Source organism: Microtus pennsylvanicus, chromosome 2, assembly GCF_037038515.1.
Source record: "Microtus pennsylvanicus isolate mMicPen1 chromosome 2, mMicPen1.hap1, whole genome shotgun sequence".
NCBI classification, from domain to species: domain Eukaryota; kingdom Metazoa; phylum Chordata; class Mammalia; order Rodentia; family Cricetidae; genus Microtus; species Microtus pennsylvanicus.
In genome coordinates, this window is record NC_134580.1 from 138,787,534 (window position 1) to 138,813,294 (window position 25,761).

Below are 25,761 nucleotides of genomic sequence, written 5' to 3' on the forward strand. Positions count from 1 at the left end.
TCCAGTTGTCCTGCAGATTCACCCTGGGATCTGGAAATGCGGTTCAGTGTTTAAGAGCACTGGCTGCTCTTCCAGAGGACCGAGGGTTCGATTCCCAAGCCCCCACATGGTGGCTCACAACTGGAGACTGTAACTCCAGTTCCAGGAGAACCTACGCCCTCTTCTGGCCTCCATGGGCCCTGTGCAAATGGTACACAGGAGTATATGTGTATATGTGTAGGCAAATATAAAATAAAAATTAAATTAAAAATGGATTTATAGAAGTCATTTCTTTCTGTTCCTCCTGTCTCTTCAGCCTGTATCCCAGTTCTCTAGACTCAGCTTCACTGCTGCTCCCGGTTGTCTCCTGTCACCAAATCACCTCCCTTTTGATTGTGGCCTGGATTTTGTCTCCCGGGTCACTCCTGGATGGCTTGGCACGCGCCTCTCCGAGCGCTATTTTTCTCCTCTATTACACATGTCTTACCTTATCTTTTTGTTCATTTATCATCCCTCCCTGCTTGTTGACATACCCGTTCTACTCCCACCGAGAATGGTAGGCACCAGAGGGCGCTTAGTAAACATTTCCTAGATGATAGACGGGAGGAAGAAAAGGGTGACTAGCCCCAAGTCTTAGGGCGAGCTCGGGATGGAGGCGGGCCCTCTGCACACCTGAGCAGGGCCTCTGCACCAGATGTCCCCGCGGGGACCTGCGTGAGCAAGGGCGGGGAAGCGGCGGAAGAGCTCAGAGCCGGCCCTCTGCTGTACACCAGGCGCAGAGGGATGGAGCTGGCACCGTCGGGGCGCACAGAAACTGGGACTCAGAGCAGGCGAGACGCGATGAGGAAGCAGAGTGCGCGCACGGCCGCGCTCGTCCTGTGCATTCTGTCCTACTTGCTGGTGGGCGCCGCGGTCTTTGATGCGCTGGAGTCCGAGGCCGAGCGCAACCGGCAGCGGCTGCTGGCCCGGAAGCGCAGCGAGTTCCGCAGAAAGTACGGCTTCTCCGCCGACGACTACCGCGAGCTGGAGCGCTTGGCGCTGCAGGCAGAGCCGCACCGCGCCGGCCGCCAGTGGCGTTTCGCAGGTTCCTTCTACTTCGCCATCACGGTCATCACCACTATCGGTGAGCCCTCGGAGCCTCCCCTCTGTCCCGCTCAGTCCCGATCTCTCCTCGGGTGCGGTCCCACCCCGGTCCCTGCCTTTGGAAGGAGCATGTTAGTTAGCTCTCCGAGGCTCATTTGCCTCACTGGGCGAAACGGGGGTAGTCAGTAATGGTTTGCCACGAGGCTGTAACAGGGGTGCTTAGAACAAACCCCAGGGTCTTGGGGAACAGAAGTGGGGCTTCTTTGTCCCACTCTGTCAGCTGTGTAACCTTAGATAAGTTTCTTGACTTCTCTGAGCCACTGTGTTCTTAGAAAACTAGGAGTCCTAATGTGTTTTGCAGGGGGAAGAGAGGAACGCCAGCTGTAGTGGAGATTATTATGTGTGCGTGCAGATCGTTTTAGCATAGAGCCTGATCCACAGAAAGCACCGTGGAAATAAGATTGTTTTTTAATCATATTGATTATTCTGTTGGCCCCATATAACAGAGCTGTCATTCGTCTTGGGACTGCTGTGTGGCTAGCGGCTACCCAGAGCCTAATAAGAGTCCCATCATTTGATTACCAAAGTTTGCCTCACATTGGAGCATCCAGAGGAACCCCTATGTATACCATCTGAATTCCAGCTGTGACCATAACTGCAGTTGTTCAGGACCTGAGGGCTAAACCTGGGGAGCCTGCCTTCAGACCTGTGTTAGCTAGCCACTAGGTACCAGGCTCCAAGTGTAATTGCCAGATGTCCCGGTGGCCTCAGAGGAGCAAACCGGAAACCAACATCTGGGAGAATGTGCTTGCACAGGAGCCAAGGGTTTAAAAGCACACCTGCAACCCTAAAAGCTGAGTTCTGGGCACCTCCAGCCTCCTGCCTTCTCAGGCAAGCTACCGTGCCCCCTCAGAGACACCTGTTTTTGTCAAAGGCAAAAGCAAATGCTCTACCTCGCTGGGTGAATACCAGGTTTAAAGTGAAGTCAGATGTGTGAGCCGCCCAGCACGGTGCCATAGGCTATGTGGGCACTATTCATTAGGAATAATTTATCAGTTGCCAGCTGTAAACCCAGCTCCCAGCAATGCTTCTGCCATCTCTTGTCTACAAGCCCCATTCTCAAGACCGTGCCTACAGAGGTTGTATCTCTTCTGAAGCCTCTGCCCCTTCCCGTTTTCGCTGAAGGTCTACCAGCCAGATTTGGCCTCTTCCCGTGCTAATGCTAATCTGAAACCAAATTTGGGAAAGAAACCAGGGATTGGGGGGCAGGGGATCACCACTACCAAAACAATGGCGTAGAAATGGGAAATGTTTTGGCTTTCTGGCCACTTGGGGGCACCACTACCTGCTTTTTTTTAAGGGGGGGGGCTCTTGGAGTCCAGAAACTCTGGTTCTGCTTTAGCAGAGGCATGGACAGGCACTGGGACCTTTGCACAGCTCCCTCCCCCGCAGCCTGCTTCCTGTATCATAAAACAGGGTTAACCTGGGCCTAATGAGAGAACGGAGAGTACCTGGTATGCGTTGTTGTTGTTATCACTCATTTCCCGATGCTCAAACCTGGCAGATCTCAAGAAGATGAGAGCAGTGCTTCCTGGCCTGCTGGTCCTGGGAGGGCACTGTCCCCCTCTGGCTTCCCTCTCCTCCCATTTGCTCGGAGTCAGTTAACTTTCTTTGAACCTGTTGTCTGCGTGTCTGTACAGAGCACGGGTGACTCGGAGTGCACAGATGTGGTTACCATGGTCCCTGTCCTCGAGGACTCACAGTAGCGATGGACAGAGTGTATGTCTCCCCTGGGTACCACGGGGCCATGCAGTGGAAGGGCGATCAACCATAGGGGCTTTAAATCCTATGCTACATTGAGACTTAGAATATTATACATGTTCACACTGCACATTTCACAGGGTACCAAGGGGTACAGGATGAAAAGGAAACTTGTTCCTGCCCTCCCTTCCCTGGAAGCCATTTGGTCTTTTTTCTTAGTGTATATTAATTTTGCAGAACAATGGGTTTCACCGTGGCGTTATCATACATGTGTACCGGGCATGCTGATCATATCTACCCCGCTACTTTCTCTTGTCCTCCTCTGGTCCTCTTTCTAAGTGGTCTCTCTTATAGCTTTCATGAATTTTTTTTTAAAAAAACAACTCTAGATTTCATGTGAAAGATGAAACATGCTATTTTTGGCTTTCTGAGACTCTATCCTATCTTTTAACCCATTTATCCATCTCCCTGGGTCCCATACATCTGACCAGTCTCTCACACATGTCCAGCTACATGCACTGTATAGCTCTGCACATGCTCTGTGTATATTTTCCTTCAAGTACCACACGCTGTCTGTCTAATATATTATATACATTCTTCTGCATATTCCCACTCTTTTCATTTTGTACACCTTTTTTTTTTTTTTGAGACCGGGCCTCATTGTGCCCAGACTGGCTTCAAAATCACTATGTAGCTGTGAATGACAGAACTTTTGGTCTTCGTGCCTCTGCCTCCCAAGTGCTGGAGATTTACAGGTGTGTGCCACCATGCTTGCCTTGTATGAGGTAGTGGGAATTGAACATGGGACACCAGATATGCTAGTCAAGCAGTCTATCAACTGAGCCATATCCTAGACCCTAATTTAGGACATCTTAATGCTTTTTTATATCAACCCTAAAGAGCCATGACACCTTTTTCCTCAGACTGAATAGCAGGTCTTCTCAGCCTTAGAAGTACTGACATCTTGCTCAGGTTAATTCTGTTTTGGGGGCCTGCCCTGGGCCCTGTAAGATGTTGGTAGCATCCTCGCCTCTGCCTCTGGATGCCAACACCACACAGCTAACCCCATTCTCGTCCCCTAGTAGAGAATACCAAGAGCTTCCTTAGGTGCTGCCAGATGTCTGCAAGGTGATGTGGCCATTGTGGTCTGGTGAACTGTTCTAGGGTTCGGATAATGCTGAGACAGAGCTAGCCAGGCCTCTACTGATGGATGGGTTCTGACTTTTGCTATGACCACAATGGCAGCCCATGTGTGGGTACCATTTTGCACATCTGTGTGTACTGGAGGTCTAACCATGTGGAGCTGCACAGGTCTAGGGGTCTGTATGCTTTACCTTTGGGCAGAGATATTGCCGGAGGAGGGATATTGTCTTTGGGAGAGGTACTCCCTCGCGTCTCCCTGGCTATGGGCCCATGTACGTTATTGTTGTTCTCCCCAGAAAGAGACATATCCACACACTCCACAACAATGGCACAGTGACCCACGGCTCAAGGAAGCCCACACATGTTTAGGTCCATGAGGGAGCCAGTGAATAATACTTGAACAAAAGACTCCCAGAACCAGTTGGTGTTTAGTGAAGGCCGACAGGATGGCAAAAGAAGATGAGGAATTTGAAGGGATGGGGTGCTGGGAAGGGAACAGAAGGCAGTCCAAGAGGAAGGGAAATCTGAAAGAGGTGGAGAAGCAACATTCTCCTAGGGAAACAGCAGTGTGTGCCTGGAGAGTGTGGGTGTCAAGAGGATGAGCATAGAGACTGGGAATTTGAAAGAAGGGGTGAGGCTAGAGAGTGGGGAGGAGGGGTGAGCCTGGAGGGTGGGGAGGAGGGGTGAGGCTGGGGAGTAGGGAGGAGGGGTGAGGCTGGGGAGTAGGGAGGAGGGGTGAGGCTGGGGAGTGGGGAGGAGGGGTAAGGCTCGGGAGTGGGGAGGAGGAGTGAGGCTGGGGAGTGGGAGGAGGGGTGAGGCTCGGGAGTGGGGAGGAGGGGAGAGGCTGGGGAGTGGGGAGGAGGGGTGAGGCTCGGGAGTGGGGAGATGAGCAAAGAGGGATGAGACTGGGGAGGAAGGAGTGGATGAGGATGAGTGAGTGGAGGCATAAGGATGGAAGTGTGTGTGGGGAACTGGGGGCTCCTTATGAGAACTGGGACTTCACCCTGGAGGTACTAAAAAACCACAGAAGACCTGTCTGCCGTCCCTTTAGACCAAGGCATACTTTGCTAAAATTCCATTTTCCCGTACACCTCAGGTTGTCAGAGCACCTATAAAATACGTGTAGACCAAGTCACAGAACCCTTCCAAAGCCCCTTGTGTAGTCCTCCAACCCCCAGGGCAGCCAGCCACAGCGCTGGTCTGTCCTCCAACTACTATTTCCAGAGCATCCTATCAACTGGGTCCATGCTTTGGGGCTGAGCTTCCTCCACTGCACCAGGCAAAATACATTTCAGATCCTTCGCTACCGCTGGGGACAGAAGATGCCCCAACAGAATTCTGTGGTTCTGAAGGACCACAGGTAGATTATCCATCTTTGGAGGGGGGAGCGGCAGAAATTGAGACACTGGGATGTGAACAGCCACACAGGGGTTCAGAGTGTGGGGACGATCTAAGTGGGGCTTGGGGCTGCTGGGGGCAGGCTGGCCTGGGGTGGGGGTGCCTGGAGGCAGGCTGTGCTCTCAGTACCCCATCCCTCTCCCCACACAGGGTATGGCCATGCTGCCCCAGGCACGGACTCCGGTAAGGTCTTCTGTATGTTCTATGCACTCCTGGGCATCCCCCTGACGCTGGTCACCTTCCAGAGCCTGGGCGAGCGTCTAAACGCGCTGGTGAGGTTTCTGCTGCTGGAGGCCAAGCGCTGCCTGGGTCTGCAGCGGCCGCACGTTTCCGCAGAGAACATGGTGGTAGCCGGGCTTCTGCTGTGCGCTACCACCCTGGCCCTCGGCGCCGCTGCCTTTGCGCACTTCGAGGGCTGGACCTTCTTCCACGCCTACTACTACTGCTTCATCACTCTCACCACCATCGGCTTTGGCGACTTCGTGGCGCTACAGAGAGACGAGGCGCTACAGAGGAAGCCGCCCTACGTGGCCTTCAGTTTCCTCTACATCCTTCTGGGGCTCACGGTCATTGGTGCCTTCCTCAACCTGGTGGTCCTGCGCTTTCTTGCCAGCGCCTACACTCCTGAGCGCTCAGCCCGCTGCGCCAGCGCATTCCGCAGGGGGGCGCTCAAGAGACGCGCCCGCACTGCGGCCTCCACCTGTATCTCTCAGGGCATCCATCAGCTGGATACTTGGGCATGCGACAACCCGGCCTTCTCGCCTCCCTTGAGTCCAGAAGCCCTGTACCACTGCCACAATAGTACAGACAGACGCCGAGCTCGGAGGCAGTCCATCTGAAAGTCCTACCCTACCCGGGCGAGGGCTGACCAATCAATGTCTAGCCGCGCCTGTTAGCAAACCCACCCTTCCTCTGGCTTGGAGGGGGTTGAGGCTCCCGTTACCATCTGCGAATCATCCCTTCTAGTAATACATGAATGTTGCACTAAAAGCAGAAGCCGACTGTACAGTCACCCTGGAGGTGTAAACTGTTTGGTCTAAACTTGTAGGAAAATGTGGCCTTCAGCCCCTAGGAGGGGTGACACCAGGTCACCCCTTCAAAGGATGACAAGCGGCTAGCTTCTGCCCTGAAGAGGAAAGGCACGATTTTAAGCACTAGAATTTGACTAGTGGGCCTGGGTGCTCATGCTAGAAGTATGAGACAGATTGAAGGCAGTTTATGGCTCACAGTGGGCAATTTCTGCACCAGGTAGATGGCATTCCCTTTGCTCTGCATGAAGGGTGGAGTTATCCCAACTGTAAATGGTTGCCCCACTGTCAAGCAGAAGCCCTGTTCCTGCGTAGCCCCTTCTGGATGAAGGGGATGGTCTCCCCCTCTCACTACCTGTAGGCAGCTCAGTGGTGTGGGATGCATTTCATTCTGGGTCCCACCAATCACCAGCAACATGTCATTGGGATTCACATCGCTTTCCTGAACCCCAGCTTCTCCACCAGTAAGACAGAGCCCATTTGCACACCCTGTTTCACAGGGCACCTGGGGGAGAGCTTCCTGACTTGAGTTTCTGCTCACAGAGGATGCTAGTCAGCCCATGGCGAGACACCTTGACACCCTAGAGTGTTCACCCCTTCCAACACGTGTCCCTTATCTTCCCAGACGGAATCGTCTTGATGCAAAAAAAAAAAAAGAGCAAAACCAGTGTAGAAAAGCCAAAAACTTTCATTTCCAGCATGAGCTATGTGGTCATGAACACAATGCAATGTGACCCTCTCCAACTCAGAGACCCCCAAAACCCTCCCTCCCTGAAGGACCAGGCTATTCCTGCTCCCCAAGAGGACACAGGGAAAGGTGGGTAGATTGATGGAGGCTCCCAGTCCAAGGACTCTGGGGTCCCACCTTCCTGCCACCTTGAAGGAGGATACAAAGGGCTCAGAGATAACACCTATGTCTGCTTCCAGCCTCCACCCAGCCCACACAGGCTCTCTTACTGAGATGAAGAACCCTCGGGCTTGCCAGGTAAGCTTGTGGGGACTCTTCCTCCACCAAGGTCCTGTTCCACAGACACAGGCCCTCTTGGGGGGCCAAGAGAGCCAACGCAAAGGACAGAAAGGGGGTCCAAGGCTCTGGGTCTGGTGTAGCGCTGTTGCTCAATAAATAAATACAGGTGACCTTGCCTGGTGCAACAGCTCTGCTTTGGGAGAGCGTGGGGGCGCGGTGCTGCTTCTGAACCTCAAAGTGCTCCAGAGTCTCCTGCCTTAAGTAGCCCACTGGTGAACTGCTTGTAAAAAGTTAACTACTTCAGCTGTGTGCTTGCACGCCTGTGCTGTGGGCCGCCGGAGAAGGGGCTGGCACTCAACCACTGTCAAAGCCGGCACTTCGGTGGCAAGTGCTTCTCAGGACTCCACCTCTCCCTCCTGACAACATGAGCCGCCTTTCACTTGCCCTTTGAGGGTCAGAGTAAAATCACTGGGGGGACACACTGGGAAGTGTTATGGGAGGTGGTGTTATCCCTTCTGGAGGTGAGAGGGGACTTCCTGGAGCCCCCACTGTACAAACCTAGGAGGGAGCTTGTGTTTTCCACCTCTCAGCTGGACCTGGAGAGGTTATGACCCAGAACAAACGGCCACCCTGGCACCTCCTCTTCTCCCAATTCAAGCCCAGAAAAGGCACTAGCCTAGAGGAGAGAATCAAGCAAGGCAGTGCCACCTGTACTTAGAAGCTGGCAATGGGGATGGTGGCAGACCTGCCCCTGAGCGCTGGTCTCCTGGCTGTGGCTCCCAGCTCTGTCCTCCCAGGCATAATGCTGAGGGGCCTTAACCAAATGACTTCCTGCTGGGGCCTGGGTTTCCTGACTTCTCAGATTGGCTACAGCTAGTCGCGCCATAATCTGGAGCCACTAGGAGGCTCCAAAGAAAAGGGATAGGAAGGATGAGACCCCCCACTTCATCCTGCCCTGGCTCCAGCTCTGCAGGAGACGTGAAGAGGAGATGTAGGTAGAAGTGTCACTGGGAATACTAATGACCCCAGGATGGCTCTCCTTCAGCAGGGCTTTGGTATCCTTTTTTTTTTCCCTGCAAAATGCAAATGGACTAAAGATTCACAGGCCCTGCCTTTCCGAATGCAGAGGCATTCTGGGAAAGGAAAATGGAGATGGCCCTTTCCATGGCAGTCCTAAATACTGCCTCTGTCCAAGAAAACAGAAACACCCCTAGAGACCCAGCACCAGAAAGGCCCCCAACTCCGCCCTCTTACTCCTCTCCAGATGGCAGAGTTTGAGTTGACAGAGGATCAGACAGCAGTAGGGACAAGCTGAGCTCGATAATCCCCAGAGCTAACGGTGAAAACCACTCCCCTTCCACAAGTCCTTGGTGAGGACAGATATGGTTCCCACACCCAGTGGTCACAGCCCCTTGAAAGTGGGGCACACGCTTACAATGATACAAAGAAATGGGGCTCCAGCCCCCACTACACCCCTCCAGGAGGTGAGTGAGATTTCACAGAACAAACAAGAAAATCACTGAGGGGCCTCACTGACCACCCCAGGGTGGTGTTATTGCTTTGGAGCCAGTGCTCCTGCGTGTTCTCTCTCTCTCTCTCTCTCTCTCTCTCTCTCTCTCTCTCTCTCTCTCTCTCTAACAAATAAGAGCTGAGCCCCTCCTCTGGTTGACAGCCAGGTTCTGTCCCACCCTAAACAACCACAGCAAAGACGGCTGGGTCTGGGTAGAGAAGCCGCTCTCCTGGCTCAAAATATTCCAGACAGTGAGTAATAACCTAACTGCAGAGATATCACACTGGTTAAAAAATAAAGGTGGGGTGATGGCTAACTGTGGGCCTCAGGTATGAGCCCCCCCAGAGCCCTTCTCCCTTGTGCTGAGGGCCTGCCCCTCTCTCCACAGACTCAAGGACACTCTGAAGACCAACCAGAGAAGAGGGGGCCTGTGCACAGCCCTTCCTTGTGCAGTGTCTACAGCTCCACGTGGAGGTGACAGAACTGGACCAGAACCCTAAAGGGCACTCAGAGCTAAGCCAGCCTGGGAATGGAGAGAATTTCCAAGTAGAAGGAGTTCCCTGGTATAAGAACCAGGAACAACAGGGGGTTCAACAGAGCCCTGGCATCCTCAGTGGAAAATGACACCCTCTCGTGGAGCCCAGGCCCCTCTACAAGGCCCAGCGATCCTCAGGAGTGAATCCAAAGATCAATGCTGAGGGTATTTCCCCAGAATGCTGAATACAATGAACAATCAGGGCTACTACCCTATAAGGGAAGAGAGAGGAAGACGGGGAGGAGAAGGTGGAAGGGCTGGCCTTTGGGGAGCTAGGCAACCCCTCCAGCCCAGGCTAGAGAAGGAGGTCGCAATCTTCTGGAATGTACTGGGGCCCCCCTTTAACCCCAGCCTGGGGCTTGAAGAAAAGACGACATCTGAGCTAAGAATAGGGCTCAGGCATGAACGCTAAACTACCCAGCTAACCTGGACTACACCCTACACAGCAGGGACTAGGTGAAGAGGAGTTGGCAGGCTGCTGGGCGGCTCCCGGGACAGTGATAGAAATGTGCTTCTATAGGGGCCAGACTGTGTCCTCCCTTGCATGCAAAAGGGCTCCTGCAGGCCCTAGGGAGGGCTACAGGAAAGGCAGCTACCCAGGCCTCATCGGAGCCTCTAATTCTTACACTCAGCTCTGCATCTCTCTTCTTGTACTTCCTTGAGCCATGGCGATGAGGCTGGGGCAGTGGCTTCTGCCCTTCGTACAGGATGGTTTATTTAAAAAGGCTAAAATGGGAGGGGCTCTAACGCCTCCCCAAAACCCTAGACCAGAGGCAGAGGGATAGCAAGATGGCCTTTGATCTCATCCAACAAGGAGGGGTTCTCCTGTTTGGGAAACCCTTACCTTGGTACCACTAGGCTTAATCCCAGCTTTCTTCAAAGCTCGGCTCCCACTACCCCTACACACAAAAGAACCCTGTGTGCAAGGTTCCGGAAACTCGGGTCCCCACAGTCCTCCACCATATCACAGATGACAATGCTCCTTCCAGTCCACCAAGAGCTCCAGACCAGCTTGTTGCAATCCCATGGAGCAAGGACCCCTGGGGATCCGTGCCAGGCCTCGGGCACCTCCTCCTTTCCTTTAATCTCTGCTGGCCCCCAATTCCTAGAGCTTACAGCAGAGGGGCAGGCAGGAGGGGATGGATGGATGGACTCAGACAGGCTGCGGCAAAGCTCCTTCCACGGGCAGGCAGAGGGAGACCCACACTCCCCTTCAAGTGGGGAGCTCTGGGCCCCCGGGAGCTGGCTCCGGATCCTTGCAAACTGCCCCGTCAGCGCTGGGGCAAGAGTAGCTGCCTGAACCCGGTGCCGCAGGAAAGACACTTGCTGGTAATTGGCACCATGGAGAGGGCCGGCTTGGATCTGGACTTGGCTCTGGGCAGCGAGCTTCCAAGGAGGCAAAGGGGGTGACAGGTGGGGTGGGGTGGGGCAGGAGAGTCGCCTGCTCCACCACCTCAGTCTTTCTCTGACTATAGCCGCAAACACCAGGTCAAAACCGGCCAAGTCAAAAGTGTAGCCAACCCACTGGGAGAGGGAAGGTCTCAGGGGTAGGAGGTGAAGGAGCGAGGAGGGGCCCAAGGGGGGCAGGTCTCCCCATTCTGCTTCCCCACCGTGGGGAAGAACCCCATCCTCCAATGTCCAATGTGCCCCTGGGCCTGGGGTCCCAGGTCAGGGCTGGGTGGTCTCCAGGCCATCTCGGGGAGCCCCTCCCCAACTCTGGCATTAAGATCGCTCGCCACAGGGCCCCACGGTGCTCTCAAGGGACAGCTGGGATGCCTGCCGGAGCAGAGGACCTGTGGCTGGGTCCACCATGGAGGAGGTGGGGAAGAGCTTGTACCAGCCCACGGCCAGGGTGGTCAAGTCCAGCTCCTCCAGCAGCACTCGAGCCACGCCCATGAACTGCTTCCGCTCCATCCGCCCATAGTTGCCCCACACAATCACCTGTAGGACAAAAAAAAAAAAAAAAAAAAAAAAAAAAACCGCAGCTGATTCCCTCTTGCAATTGAGAGCTCGGCTGTTTGCTCAGCTGGCTAAGTGCTTGCCCCGCATGCACAAGGCCCTGGGTTTGATTCCCAGCACCACACAGGCACCAGGACCACAAGCACTACACAGACACATATGCAGGCAAAACACCCATACAATAAAAATTAAAAAATAATGCCTGTCACAGTCATTCATAGGCTCTGAGCCAGAACCTGGGGTCCCTCAGGCCAATGCAGCTAAGCCCTGTAGTCTACCTCTTTAAAAGTCATGCAAGGGAGAGATGTTGCGGCCAAGTTTGATGACCTAAGTCCAACGCTGCCAGAGTCCACACAGCCCACAGAGTAGGAGGGGAGAATGGACTTCCGCAAGTTATCATTTGATCTCCACATGCATGTGCCAAGTGCACCCCCAGGTCCAAAGAAGTAAAAATAATAAAAGCCACTCCTCTGACCACGGTTTTCTGGCTCTAGTGTCCCTATTACTCCATCTATACCTTGGCTTCCTTCCTCTTGCTCACACTATCTGCTCCATCCTCCACATGACCCTAATCTGAGCTAAGTCAGGCCTTGAAGGATGGCCCTGCATCTGCAACACGATTCCATCCCCTGCTTTCCCCACAGGGAGCCTCAGACCCCCTCATAAAGCATGCTCACAAAGTGTGGACACCGCAGACACTGCTAGCTTCCTTTCTTGGTCCAATCTTTCTCTGTAGCACCTTCCTGGTCTCTTGGTCAGCACCTCTTGGAGCTGGCCTGTGGATCTGGGTCTGTGGCTGCAGGTCCCTCGTCTGCCGTCCTGTCTCTCAACAACGGTGAGTTAGCACAGTCCAGCTCAACAAACCCTAGAGCAGTGGTTCTCAACCTGTGTGTCATGACCCCCTTGCGAGTTGAACGACCTTTTCACAAGGGTCTCATATCAGATTTCCTGCATATCAGCTATTTACACTATGATTCATAACAGTAGCAAAATTACAGTTATGAAGTAGCAATGAAATAATGTTATCATTGGGGTCACCACAACATGAGGAACTGTATTTGAGGGTTGCAGCATTAGGAAGGTTGAGAACAGGCTCAAAGGATAGTCCTTAGTCAGACAGAACTGAGACTGTCTGCTTGGGTTTTGTTTTTTAATCTTTTTAGAAAATTGGTTTTAATTTTATGTGTGGTATGTGTGCAGATGCATGGGTGTGTGCGTGTGCACACGTGTGTGTTCTGCTGCCTACAGGGGCCAGTAATCACTCTCAACTACGGAGACAACTCTCCAGCCTATATATACACATCATATACATACATCTTTGATATTAGCTTGTGCGTGCATGTGCACAAATGTGTGCATGCATGTATGCAATGTTCATGAAATGTCATCCATAAGGAGGTCAGAGGACAACTTTTGGGAGTTAGTTCATTCCTTCTCCCATGTATTCCAGAGATGAAACAGTCAAGATTCATGAGGGACCAAATTCATAGTGACACAGGAAGTTGTGGGTACAAGAGACACAGGAAGTTGTGTTTCAATTCCCCTGGGTAAGGCCCTTGAGAGACCCTGTCCCCAGTTAACATCACACACACACACACACACACACACACATACACACACCCCACCCCCTTACCTGCAGGACTTTGCCCTGGGGACTTTCAGGAAACAGCAGCACCTGGTTATACAGTGGGTCCAGTGACTTGCGGGCCACTTTGGTCTTCTTCTTGGCAATGCAGACACCATTCTCCAGCAGATAGGCCTTGATATAGGCAGCTGGGGACAGAGGGCAGAAGGCAGGGTTCTAGGCTGCTCCCTTAAATCGTGGGTAATAGAGGGGTCACCACCCACTTCTGGGAACCGGAGAACCCCCAGGAGTATGAGAAGGGCCACAGGACAAATGGGTGAGGTCATGTCTGGGAGGCCCTGCTTTCCTTCTAGGTCTTCATTGCCTCCCCTTTCCTCAGTCCACAACTGCCCACCATGCTAACCTCACATATTCATTTCCCAACCTCTCCATAAATGCTTTCTGAGCCCTTCTGGGTGCCAAGTATACTAGGTATGTTAGTATATACTAGGTATAAGGGAATAATGATAATGAAGAAAGATGTCTCTCCCTCCCAGAAGTTCAGTCCGGTGGACCACACCATATCTCTCTCAGATGTCCTCACACCTGGCAGTGTCTTGGAGCCTGGCTTGGCAGTCAGTCCCCGAGCCTGGATGATGTCCACCTCCAGCTGGCCATTCCGCTCTTGCAAGCCAATCTCCACATCCCCTGCAAGAGATGACACTAGAAAGTGGCTCAGAAGCTCCAGCAGGGTCTTGCTGTCTACACCCACTCCCAACCCAAACAGCAGACTAAGTCCCATCACGACAGCGTGCACACTTCAGAGTTAGGCACCGTGGAGGGCTGGACTATGTAGCCCAGGCTCCAAATCAGGTGCTCAGAGCACGACGCCATCAGGCAAGGGCTAGGAGGGAGGGGCACAGGGCTTCGAATACTCACCCATGGGTGTGGTAGCCAGGGTCTGGCGGCCCACAAACTGTGCTGGCCCCATGCTCCCGAGGAAGTCACTGAACTGGGCATCTGAAGCCAGGCAAACACCTCCATAGTTAAGACTGGCAGAGGAAAAAGATGTGCGTTAGGATTGATGTGCAGATCCAAAATATTCCTCATCTCACGGTGATCATTTTGTTTTGTTTTGAGGCAGGATCTCTCTATGTAGCCCTAGCAAACCTGGAACTCATTCTGTAGACCAGGCTAGCCTCAGACTCAGAGATCTGCCTGCATCTGTCTCCAGAGTCCTGGGATTAACAGTATATGCCACCACTGCCCAGCCACCATGGTGATCTTCCTCCATACCCACCACTGACCTGTACCACAAATGCTGATTTAACTGGCCAGGGTGGCTGGAGGGATCATGGGAGGTAGTTTTGACAGGTGCTGGCATAAAAGGCTTAATGCCTTGATATTCCCAGAGTGGTCCAAAGATCAGCAGCATCAGCTACATCTGGAGCTGGTTAGAATTACATCACATGTGATGTCTCTGCAGCTGCTAGACCAGAATCAGCAGCTCAATGAGAGGCTCACTCAAGACAAGGCCAGACGATCACCGCCCTGCACATCAGCCTTGGGCCAGATAAGTGCCGCTGCTGCTGTTTGGCTTCCTGGTACCCACTTTTCCTTCTTTGGTAATAGAGCCTCCAGTTTCCTTCAGAGACTGCATTTCTTCCATGGAAGGCATGCGATTGTGGCAGGGAGGACCAGCTCTCAGGGCACTCCCTTTCTCCTTGGCCAGGGCCAGGCTCCAGGACAGACATATGGCTCAGTTCAGTCAGTGAAAATCCGACATGGAAGATTTTGGGAACTGTGGGAGTGTGAAGCCCCCTATTACATCAGACATGTAACTGGAGTGTTTGGTATGGAAGCCCAGGGATGCAGCCATTATCAGACTGGAGGTATTGTGTGGGCTTCTAGATCAAGCTTTGCCTGATGCAGTTACCTCCTTCTGAATACATAAGTCAGTAACAGTTACTATTATTACTTCGGTTAAGCCAGTTTTAGCTCGCTTCCCTCCCCTCCCTTCTCCAGTGTCTCTGGCGGTACTGAGGGAGAGGCGAGGGACACTGACTGATCTCCACCTACAGGAACAAGACCATTTTGTCACCTTGTCCTCACCATCACCATAGGAGGCCCACATTTTCACAAACAAACAAAAAAACCACACATCATTCTTTCCCACCATTATTCAGATGAGAAACACATTTTCCCAGCAAAAAAGGGTAACCCTAATTCTTGATCAGAGCTGATGGATCCAGGGTCAGATGCCTGAGCTGAGCCAGGTCACCCAACAACTCCAGTAGTTAAAAGGAGTGCCCCAGGGGGTTAGACCAGTGACTAGCCTAGGCCTCACAAAGCCTGCAGGCTCTGCTAGCTCCCAGGTCAGGGCTGCTCGGGTCTATTCTCCACCATGCCAGGTAAGCTGCTCAGCCCACTTGTCCCCTTCCTGTGTAGTAATGGGCAGAGCCACAGCAGACACAGGACTCCACATCCCTTCCCATGATTTCCTTCTACCCTTTGGGTTCTCCATGCAGCAGCAGCAGGGTGTCAGAGGGGTGCTTTAGGAGAGGGGTAGCCCAGGAGGGTGCACAGGCTGAGGCTCAGCTTCATGACTTTTAAATTGCAAATCTAAGAAACGGACATAGAAAGTCAGGAACAAAAATGGGATAGTCCCACCCAGAAAACAAACAAAAAGCCATACAAAGGCCCCAGCCTAGACAGCAGAGGGAGTCTGGCAAGGACGGAGTGAGCTGAGACCTATGGTCCCCAGGTGAGCTGGTGATGCTGAAGGACCACAGAAAACCACAGACAGCCTGTGGGGATCTGAAAGCCGCAGTCTCACACCACCATTCTGAGAAGGTGGAGCCAAGAAAGGGCACCATGTCCTATAGAAATGGCAGCCTGCGTGTCTTCTCAAGTAACCCTGAGAGAGTCTCTGAGGCCCCAGTGTTCCTCCACATCCCAGATACAAAAGTTGCATGTATACTGGAGAAAAAGCTCCCTGGAGGCTGATGGGCTGGGGAAGGAACGTGGCTGAGACCAAATGATGACAAGGGGGCAGGTGACAGCGGTCACATGCCGGAAGACACTGCAATGATGGATGATGCCTAAGGACCGCACATCCTTCTTCCGCGGTCCCAGCGGCACAGTGATAACAGCCGACACCACTAACACTACCAGCACCGATAACCCTGCAAAGAGACAGGCACTTCAGCCGGTGTCTACGTGATTCATTCATTCACCATATGCTCTTAGCACATCCCTGGCACCCTTCTGAACATAGACCCCACCAGGGAACAAGGCAGACAGTGATTTCTGTCCTCAGAGGCATGGAACAAGAAATACTATCAGTGGGCTGGAGAGATAGCTCAGTGGTTAAGAGGGCTGGTAGCTCCTGCAAGGACTCAGGTTCTATTCCCAGCAACCACACTGCAGCTCACAACTGTCTGTAACTCTAGTTCCTGGGGATCTGATGCCCTCTTCTGACGTCTGTGGGCACCAGACACATACACGGTACACATACATTTGTCCAGACGAAACATGAATACACATAAGTAAATAAACATAGCTAAAAATAGTATCAATTATATACCGGGAAAGAAGGTGACAGATGCTACGGAAAGGAAGAGATGAACATGTGGGATGCTTGCCGCAAACTAAACAATGTGTTCAATGTCTGCACTCTCTCCATCCTATTAAACCAATTGTCCCTTGGTACCCATGACAGATTGATTCCAGTCCCAGGATCCCTAGAGACCCCAAAATCCACACAGATGCTCAGGTCCTTCCTATAAGATGGATGCATTGATAGTGTTTGCATAGACCTATGCATGTCCCCTCTTGCACTTTATTTTTTAAAATTTAATCTTATTTTGTTTCATGTACATTGGTGGTTTTGGCTGCCTGCGTGTCTGTGTGAAGGTGTGGGAACCCCCGGGGTTGCAACTACAGACAGTGGAGAGCTGCCCTGTAGGCCAGCTTGGAACTGAACCCAGGTCCTCTGGAAGAGCAGGCAGTGCTCTTAACCGCTGAGTCATCTCTCCAGCCCCCTCATGTACTTTAAATCACGGGCAGATTACATATGACACTTCCCACAATGCCACTGCACGTGATAGCGTAAACAGCTGTCATGCTGTGTTGTTTAGGAAAAATGACATGGAAACTTTATACATGTGCAGTACCCATGTGACCGCTGCAGACCTAACAGATCTATGACCTAATAGACAGCGTGAACAAGGTGGACGATGCTCGCACAGTAGGACCACAGGAATGGAGGGCCGGAGAAATAGCAGATGCTGTGGCAGGGTGCACGTGTGCCCCGTTCCGTCGGTATGTCTTCATAACAGTGATAGGTGTGTGGCAAGTTCATATTTTGCTTTGGAAACATTCTGGAGAATTTTTTTTCAAATATTTTTGAGTCGAAGTTGGTTCATTCCATAGAAGCAACTCATAGATATCAAGGGCAGACATATTTTGGCTGTTGCCCTGGGCCTGTTTTGGAGTCAACATGGATTCTCTCTAAATGAACTCTATGTCTAGGACATAGATAGAACCTTCTAGACAATCCTGAACCACCTGAGAGTAAGCTTCAACAAACCAGAAGAATGGGGCCTTCACTTTGAGGTCTGTAACAGGAAATGATCAATCCTTACTGTGGGCCACCAAAGGCCTAAGGGCATTTACTACCCATATTAATTTATTTGGCTACCTTAAAATCTCTTGGCATACTATTTGTGGACCCATTTTGTAGATCAGCTGGAGGGAGTAGTAGCTACTCAAGCCAGGCAGGTAGTGTCTGCCTCACCCTGTTCTTCCAGCATGCAGCTCTGTACTCTCACCTGGGCCACACAGTCTGAGGGCCTCTCTTTGGGCTCTGACAATGCTTTCTGCTTATATGCAGGGCAGAGAGGAAGCCCTTAAGGGTTAGCCCCTCCCACCTCACCCCAGAAACAACATCCAACTGATGATAACTGTGAACGGCCTGCAGGTGGGCTGATGGATGGATAACTTGATCTCACATCTTCCACAGCCTCCTCCAGCTTTGGCTGCCTGTTGGGGAAGGGGGTCATAGGCATGACCTCTGCCCTATATGAGCACCTCCCTTTCTATCAGATTTCTTCTCCATCCCAGTGTTGCTTTCTGGGGTGGCCTCCTAGTCCACCTAAGTCAGCCTCAGAGAGAAAGGCTGCCTGGCATTGGAGACACACAGGAAAATCCCTGTGGCTACTATTTTCATTTGGCAGCAGTACCTATTGTACTTATAGAGAAAGTAAAAAATAAACACTCACCAAATGTTTGGAGATTAAAGTGCGCACTTACCACTTTCATAAAACCAGAGACCCTGAGTTATGTTCACTGAAACTGACACTAGAGTCACAGTTGAGATGTGGGTTTTGTTCTATGGTCCAGGCTTCCCCTATCCTACCTTCCCAGTACCCTGGGGGATCCAAGATCTATGCTGTAAGGAGAATGTAGGCTCTAGAACCGAGAGAGATGGAGAGGTAGTGGTGCCTTGTGAGTTTCAAGGCAGGAAGGAGCCCAGCCCCCAAATGGCACCAGGCATTCTGCAAACCAAAATTGAAAGTTTCCTCCAGCATCCTCATCGCCTGCTCCTTGATTCCTGGTGGAGTGCAAGCAGACAATGGGGAATTGGCAGGCCTGGTAATTAGCGGTAATTGTTTCTAATATCTGGGCGGCTGCCTGATTTCCCATCCCAGGGTGCCTCGCTGGCTGCCAAGGCACCAAGCTGCTACCCTGAGCTAGCAAAAACAACATCCGTGGAGAGAGAGGCACAGTGCGCCTTGCCCCTGCTGGCCAGAGGATCAACTCCACCTTGGGATTTTCCCCTGGAGGTGTGGGGGAAAACGTAGTTTAATATATCAGACGAGGTTCTATGTATGCCTCTCTGACTCCCAGCGGGTCACCACTGTCACTGCGCTTTGGTTGGGGATCTTAATCCGTTAACAAGATCACTCTGCTAGGTGCCCAGTGTGCCTTGCCATGTCGGTTGTACATGTTTCCAGGCACTACGCAGATCTGTTAGCAAAGGCACTTGAGAGAGCCTGCCGACTGGAACATGTTTCGCACATGCTATGACACAGAATAGTCCTTGTGTGTAACAGGAGCTCAGTAAATGTTCCCAGCCAAACTCCCGAACTAGCGGAATAAAGGATAACGATTAAGATTTGCGGCATGATATGCACCTTATATTCCAGTGCTGGGCAACACGGGTGAAGCTTTTTACATTTTTAATTGCATTGATGTGTGTGTGTGTGCGTGCGTGCATGCACGTGCACATACACACGTGAGTGTGCGTTCACATATGGCACCAGAGTGCATGTAAGTCAGCGAACAACTTGCATGGTGAGCCCTGGAATTGAACTCAGGTGTCAGGCTTGGCAACAAGTGACTTTATCCTCCAAGCTGTCTTTCCAGCCTGTCTGGGCTACAGTCTCCTCTTATATCAAGTGAGAATGAAGAGTTCCTGTCTAGCTGAATTGCTGGGGAGCTTGGGTAGGATATCGCAGGTCCACACAGAGCTGCTCCTTGAACCAGTCACAGCAAGACATCATGTCTGCCCATCCCTACTTCCAGCTTGGCACAGTCTGGTCCTTCCCGTTCCGGCATGGCAGCATCTGGATGCCTGGGACCAAGCAGAGGCCATGGGGGTAGCGGAAGGACCTTCAGGAGCCAGTTCCTCCCGCACCAGCACAACACAGGCAGAGGCAGAGGCTTGAAACACAATTCCACCCACTGTTCACTGGCCTTTTATTTTGTTTTAATGGTGAAATGAGATTTCCTGCAACTCAAATCCTATTAGTTTTGTTTCTGGAGCGCAATCCATTTGTCTTTGATTATTAACCTTTGAGCTTAGCTTGGACCCTGTGTTCTTGGTGGTTAAAGAAGTAATTGAGTAATTTACAGGTTCGACTCTATTCTCTTTTCCAGTTGGATCACCCGACTTAATGGCATCAGAAATTAAAAGGCTGAGCAGCCCTCGTGGTGATTACAGGCTGTGGTTCTAAAAAGTTCTGGAAGCCCATTCTCTTGCCCATTTAATCACTGCCCGCTGCCTGCTCCACGCATGTCCATCCAGCCAGTCACCTCCCCGCAGATTTAGCTCACTTACACTACAAGAGTTCCGCTGTAAGGCAAAGTGTGCATCCCAGAAACGACTGAGGAGAGAAAAAAATCCTGCAGTGAAGATCACAGGTTAGGAAGAAAATGGGTCAGTGTCACATAAAAAGGTGTGTGTGTGTGTGGTGTGTGTCGGGAGCGGGGGCAGGAGCCTGGTAAATACGGTATAGAGTTTAACACACATTAAATGGCTGAGAAGGGCTTAAGTATTTCAATAAATTCGGGGCTGCACCTTGCCGCGCTGAAGATGGCTGGCAGTGTGGAAAGGGCTGCCCTCTGTGATCTGTTGTGAAGCCCTAGAGAGGCTGGCTGAAGCCAGGTGGGGGCATTGTACCACAGCATATCCTGTTAAACCGGAGGTGCCTCGGTGTTTGGAGGTGTGTGAATTCCTAGGTGAGAGTAGCCGTCCTCGTTCTCCTCCTGTTGCTGATAGCCGAACCCTTGCCTGACTGAGCAGATGCGGAACCCGGGTGATGCTCCGATTGCTCCTCAATACTTCAGTCGCACTGTGACAAATTCTAGTTTTCAAAACAAGCACGGTGGCAGAATTGACCGGAGGCTAAGAGACACTGGGTCACATGATCTAGACTGCAGCTCTCAAGGAGTCAAACTTTTCTGGCCCACTCCCTGAGAGTGGGTGTGGGCTCCTAAGAGTGGGTGGGGGCTCCTGAGAGTGGGCGGGGGCTCCTGAGAGTGGGCGGGGGCTCCTGAGAGTGGGCGGGGGCTCCTGAGAGTGGGCGGGGGCTCCTGAGAGTGGGTGGGGGCTCCTGAGAGTGGGTGGGGGCTCCTGCTTGGGGCCAAGGATTTGCTTTTCTTTCCTTGACAACCTGTCACGAGCCAAGCCTGATACTATCAACTGATTCACGTTAACCCATTTACTTCAACACCTTTATAAAACTTGATGAACCTTACCACCAATGTCTATTCTAGAGAAGGGTAAAGCAAGGCACAGAACAACAGGAATCCAACCAGGATGACTTGGCTAAAAGGAGGCTCATCTGAGATTTGAACCCTAGTTGTCTGGCTCCAGCATCCAACTTCTTAACCCTAAGAAGACATGGTTGACCCCTATTATGCCCACGGTACTGATTCCCAGATTTCTCCTGGATATCAAACCTCATGGATGCTCAACTCCCTTAAAGAAGACGATGTATTTGCATATTGACTGTGAGCAGTCTCCTGCATGCCTAGATTACTAATGACTAACACTACACAAATTCTATGCAAATATCTGGTCTTACTATCTGGTTTAGGAGGAAATGACAAGAAGAAATGTATGCATGCTATACATGTTTAACACAGGCAATATTCCATCCAGATATTTTCTTGATGATTGTCTGAATCCATGGATGTGGAGGCCCCAGACAGGGAAGGCCAATGGAATTGTCTTCATGTCCCCAGAGCAGAGCCTGTGGATTTGCAGTTCAAGCTCTGGGATCAGGCAGGCCTGGGGTTCACCTTTCCAGGCCTTTATTTTCTTTATAGTAAAACAGAAAGAAGTAACTCTGAGTATTAAATGAGCTAGATTCCTGGGGCAGAGTCTGACATGGTCAAGTGCTCACCAAAGCCTAGTGCTTACAAAACAAGAAAAAAACTAACTGCTTTCTCCTAGCCCAGGGTCACACCCTCCACTAGTAAGGTCGACTCTGTTAAGCAGGACAGGTGCGGGGGCGGGAGGGGGGTTCTTGTTATCTGTTGAACTGCTGGGCTTTTGGTGATCACACAACCCCGGGCCTGGGTTGTGGTGACCCTGTCATAAGCTCACAAGCTACTTTCCTAGGCTGTGGGCAGAGTGACCCAGACACCTCAGAAGAACAACAGAGAGAAGGAAGAGGCAGCTGGGTGCTGGAAGCCAGGTCTGGGAGCTGAAAGAGAGAATGCTGAGTCCCTGGCTTTTGGGAGGTGAAGGGGACAGAGAGGACAGAAAGGAGTGGGATGTGCATCTGCTTCTATCATCTCTAGTCTTCAAAGTTTGAGGACACCAACAGTGGGTCAGCGAGGAAGGCACTGAATTTAGTGTTTTGTGGGACAGACAGTGGAGAGTGCTATGGTTGGAGAAGCCAAGGGTGTGCAAGCTGCTGACCCAGCCAGAGAAATGGCAGACTTGCGAGCCATCCATTCCTCCCGCCCATGCCCAGAGCAGACATTGCTAATCAACTTCAGCACCCTGACCAGGCCTGAATTTGGCTCCATAATCCTCCTCAACACAGCGTTGCTGGGGGTCACTACGGTTCAACTGGCACATGAGCTGAAGCAACGTGCTAGCTCCTCCCTGAGATCTGGAGGAGCGAGTCAGAGGGTGAAGAGGGGGTAGGGACAGGAGTGCGGGTTGAGGAGCCATGGATGCTGAGACAGAAGGTTCGGGGAGGTGGACTGAGAAAGGCTGGGCAAGGTCAGCAGCTGTAAGAGCAGGATGGCAGACTATGGAGTCTGGACCACAAATAAGACTTGCAGGTATTGAGGCAAGAGCAATGGGCACCTCAGCGAGGGTCCTCATGAATGGGCATGGGAGGAATGGATGATCCAAGAGACCATTAAAATGGGCACATCACTACAGGTTAGGTAAGGAATAAGGGAGAGGGAGTTTTGGGCTGGGTGGCTGGGCAGTTTGGGGGTCCTGTGCACTCAATGTGATAGATTCTACTGATCTATCTGCCACTTCTAAGGCCACCCCTTGTGTGCCTTGCCCATGTTTCTCTGGACCCTCAAGCATTTCTCTAGTCCTTTGACCATAGTACTACAGAAAGAGCAAGAGACCAAAAGGGGAGTTGCCTGGCTGGTGGCAGTTACCTGCTGAGGTTGCACGGAGTAGCCTGCTTGTTGCTAGCTGCCAGGCTCCCCCTAAGGACTGAGCAGCCCATAGAGGAAGCTGGTGCCATCGAACACCTCCCCTGCCCAGTCTCTCACAATATTTTTCAGAATCCCCTTCCAAGTAAACCTTTTCCTACTAAATGCACATATGAGATCTGGTTGGAAGCATCTTAGACCTGGGGGCAGGGGTGTGGGATATATGTATGTGTGTGTGTGTGTGTGTGTGTGTGTGTATGTGTAAAGTGTGGTATGTTTGTAGGGACATGTGTGTTTAGGTATGTGTGTGTGACATGTGTATATGGGGTGTATGCGTGGTGTGTGGCAGATATGTGTAAAGTTGAATGTGTCTGGCGTGAGTATGGTATGTGGACTATGTATAAGTGGTGTGTGTGGTGTGTGGTGTATGCATGTATGTGTATAGGTGTGTGCATAGGTATGTGTATAGATGTGTGTATGTAGGTATATATGTGTTTGTGTGTATGTGATATAGGTATATGTTTTTAGGCATGTGTGTGTAAGTGTCTGTGTATCTACAGGTGTGTATGTGTAGGTGTGTGTAGAGGTATGTGTGTGGGGTGTGTGTATGTGGTATAGGTGTGTGTGATATGGGTGTATTTATCTAGGTATGAGCAGGTATAGAATTGTGTGTAGGGATGTGTGGATGTGGTATAGGTGTGTGTAGATGTGTGTGTGTGATATAGGTGTATTTATGTAGGTGTGTGTAGGTAAAGATTGGTGTGCAGGGATGTGTGTATGTGGTATAGGTGTGTATATAGATATGTATATGTATGTGATATAGGTATATGTGTCTAGGTATGTGTGTATGTAGGTCGGTGTTGGTCTGTGTGTAGTGTGTAGTTGGTGTGAGTTAGTATCATCGAGGCTCTTTCTCAGGCTTGAACTCTAGCTTGTACGCTTTCCTGCTCTGACGCTAGCCCCTCCATTCTTAGCAAATAGAACTCCTATCGGGATGAGGAAGAAAAGGAAAGTCTTTCCAAGCTCCAGAAGATAACACACAGCTTGTATGACATGTTACATGCCGAGTCCTGCAGAGGAGGAAGATGGAGGGATTTTGTGTCCTCTGCCTCCAGAATCGGTAATTAAATGAGAGAAGGGGTTGACTAATTGGATAGGTGCCGGACATGAATCCCAGCTCAGCTGTTTCCTTGCCCTGTGACCTTGGGCGAGTTACACCCAGCTTCTCCTCATCTGTAAGTGGGGCTATTAGCATTCACACCACCATCCAGCTGTTCTGGGGATTAAATGAGTCAACACAGGTCAAAGCCCTTGGCACAGTGTCTGTGCAATGCTCTCTGCAGCGGTCACACGGTGGCTGCTATGGCCGTTAAGCCAGGGTGTCTTGACACACCAGCTGGGCATCTTGGTGTCATGTGGCTTCTGACCCAATGGTGTGGGTAGACAAAGGTTCTGTAACAAGCACCCAGGGGTTACTGGACTATGGTCCACTCTTTGAACAGCAAGGGATACGTCGCTGGTATTTTGCCGCCTAACCTACAGCATACTCACAGGCAGAGGGCTAAGTTGCATGCATTTCTCTACCTGGGCTCGCAGCTTGGCCGCCATCTTCATACCTGCCCTTTGTATCGGTTTCTAGATGAGTGGCCAGTGCCCTACAGCGGAAATCCCTGAGGACGTAATTTCCCTGATGGCCAACTCGACTGTCTGGCATACTACAGGTGCCTAATCACATGTGTTGACATGGAAACTCATGTGGGAAGCCCCTCTGCTTTTACATGCCTAGTAGCTCGGTGCTCGGTGGTCTGATCCAAAAGTGCCAGGGACAGTGGCTTTGTGGGGCTCCTCAAGTGAGGCTGGCTTCCTGTGAGCATCTGCTGGCTGGCAAGAGTCCAAGAGGTGTGGAGAGGGGAGGACACTCACACCCCCTCCTGTTTCAGAGCCGGGCGGCTGGGTCTGGGCACTTCCTAAGGAATGGAGGGGGATGACCGTAGATAATACTGCCTGTCCCTTTTTCACCCAGGCTCCAGGTGAAGTGGCAGCACCTGGTTGGCCTCCAACAAGATTCAACCCCTTCTGGATTTCTAGCGGTTAATAATTCTGGGGTGGCTTCGTAGGCTGGTGATGCCACCAAGGACACAACATCCCCCACCTTTCTCCTTTCAGACTAGGCATATGGTATATTAAGTTGTGTATCTATTATCCTCTGTCCCCACTGCTGGGACTAGAATCTTCCAGACGACCTTTGATCCTTCCTTGGTTTGGTTCAATCTCCCCAAATTTTTAACGGTCACTCCAGTCAACACCTGCTCGGTGCTAACTTGCACTCTGTAGACTCATTTGTATCTGGGAGGGCTCACGCTATCTGCTAGGAGGTGACTGACCGCAGACAGCAAAGGACACAGCTCACAGTGACTGAATTAACAATAAACAATGATGACAAGGACCACCATCACTGTCAGCTGTATGCTGACCATTCTTCTAAGTGCTTCCTATACGTCCACTCCTCCTCACCCCTGCTCTCTGTGCAGTCCCCTCTATCACTGTCCCCTTTGTCCTGTTTGTCCCCCCCCCCCTGGACAAATGGCTAGGGAGGAGGCAACTTCCCCCAAATCTGCGTGGCTACTAAGAAGCACAGACCATAGATCTGGGCTGCCCGACTGCTGAACCTATTTTGACCCTGTCTATAATGCAGTTGGACGCTCTGGTCCCTGTAATCATATTTCAGCAAATGACAGCCAGAGCCCCTTCCTATCCACAAGCAGGCAGTACCTCTCATCTTTCTCACTAAACCTTCCTACTATGCTTCCCTTGCGGGAGACCCGTGAGGGACTGAGCCTTTCTTTTCTTTTCCACGATGCAGGACTGCAGCTTTGATACGTCAACTGCCACCCAGGACACCACACTGCTTCCCCA

General features: G+C 51.6%; 2 protein-coding genes across 3 annotated transcripts in view; one reads left to right on the forward strand and one right to left on the reverse strand.

Annotated features, from left to right (window-relative positions):
* The first annotated feature begins 686 nt into the window (after window positions 1–686).
* Kcnk15 (potassium two pore domain channel subfamily K member 15) lies at window positions 687–6,996 on the forward strand. The gene is made up of 2 exons (XM_075962990.1): window positions 687–1,102; window positions 5,515–6,996. The coding sequence occupies exons 1-2, from the start codon at window positions 763–765 to the stop codon at window positions 6,201–6,203; spliced, it is 1,029 nt and encodes a 342-aa protein (XP_075819105.1). The 5' UTR covers window positions 687–762; the 3' UTR covers window positions 6,204–6,996.
* A 66-nt stretch (window positions 6,997–7,062) lies between these two features.
* Rims4 (regulating synaptic membrane exocytosis 4) overlaps window positions 7,063–25,761 on the reverse strand; it is a 59,313-nt gene continuing 40,614 nt past the window's right edge. For both annotated transcript variants that reach the window (XM_075962992.1, XM_075962991.1), the window contains exons 3-6: window positions 13,867–13,979; window positions 13,534–13,635; window positions 12,997–13,136; window positions 7,063–11,345 (exon numbers count right to left, since the gene is read on the reverse strand). In XM_075962992.1, the coding sequence (XP_075819107.1) occupies window positions 11,127–11,345; window positions 12,997–13,136; window positions 13,534–13,635; window positions 13,867–13,979 (574 nt within the window). In that variant the 3' untranslated portion in view covers window positions 7,063–11,126. The remainder of the gene's footprint in view (window positions 11,346–12,996; window positions 13,137–13,533; window positions 13,636–13,866; window positions 13,980–25,761) is intronic.

Bases quoted from the DNA above. Each gene is read 5' to 3' on its own strand.
- Kcnk15 (XM_075962990.1), top strand. From the start codon at position 763: ATGGAGCTGGCACCGTCGGGGCGCACAGAAACTGGGACTCAGAGCAGG. The intron at 1,103-5,514 runs GTGAGCCCTCGG...CTCCCCACACAG, and splicing joins CACGGTCATCACCACTATCG to GGTATGGCCATGCTGCCCCA.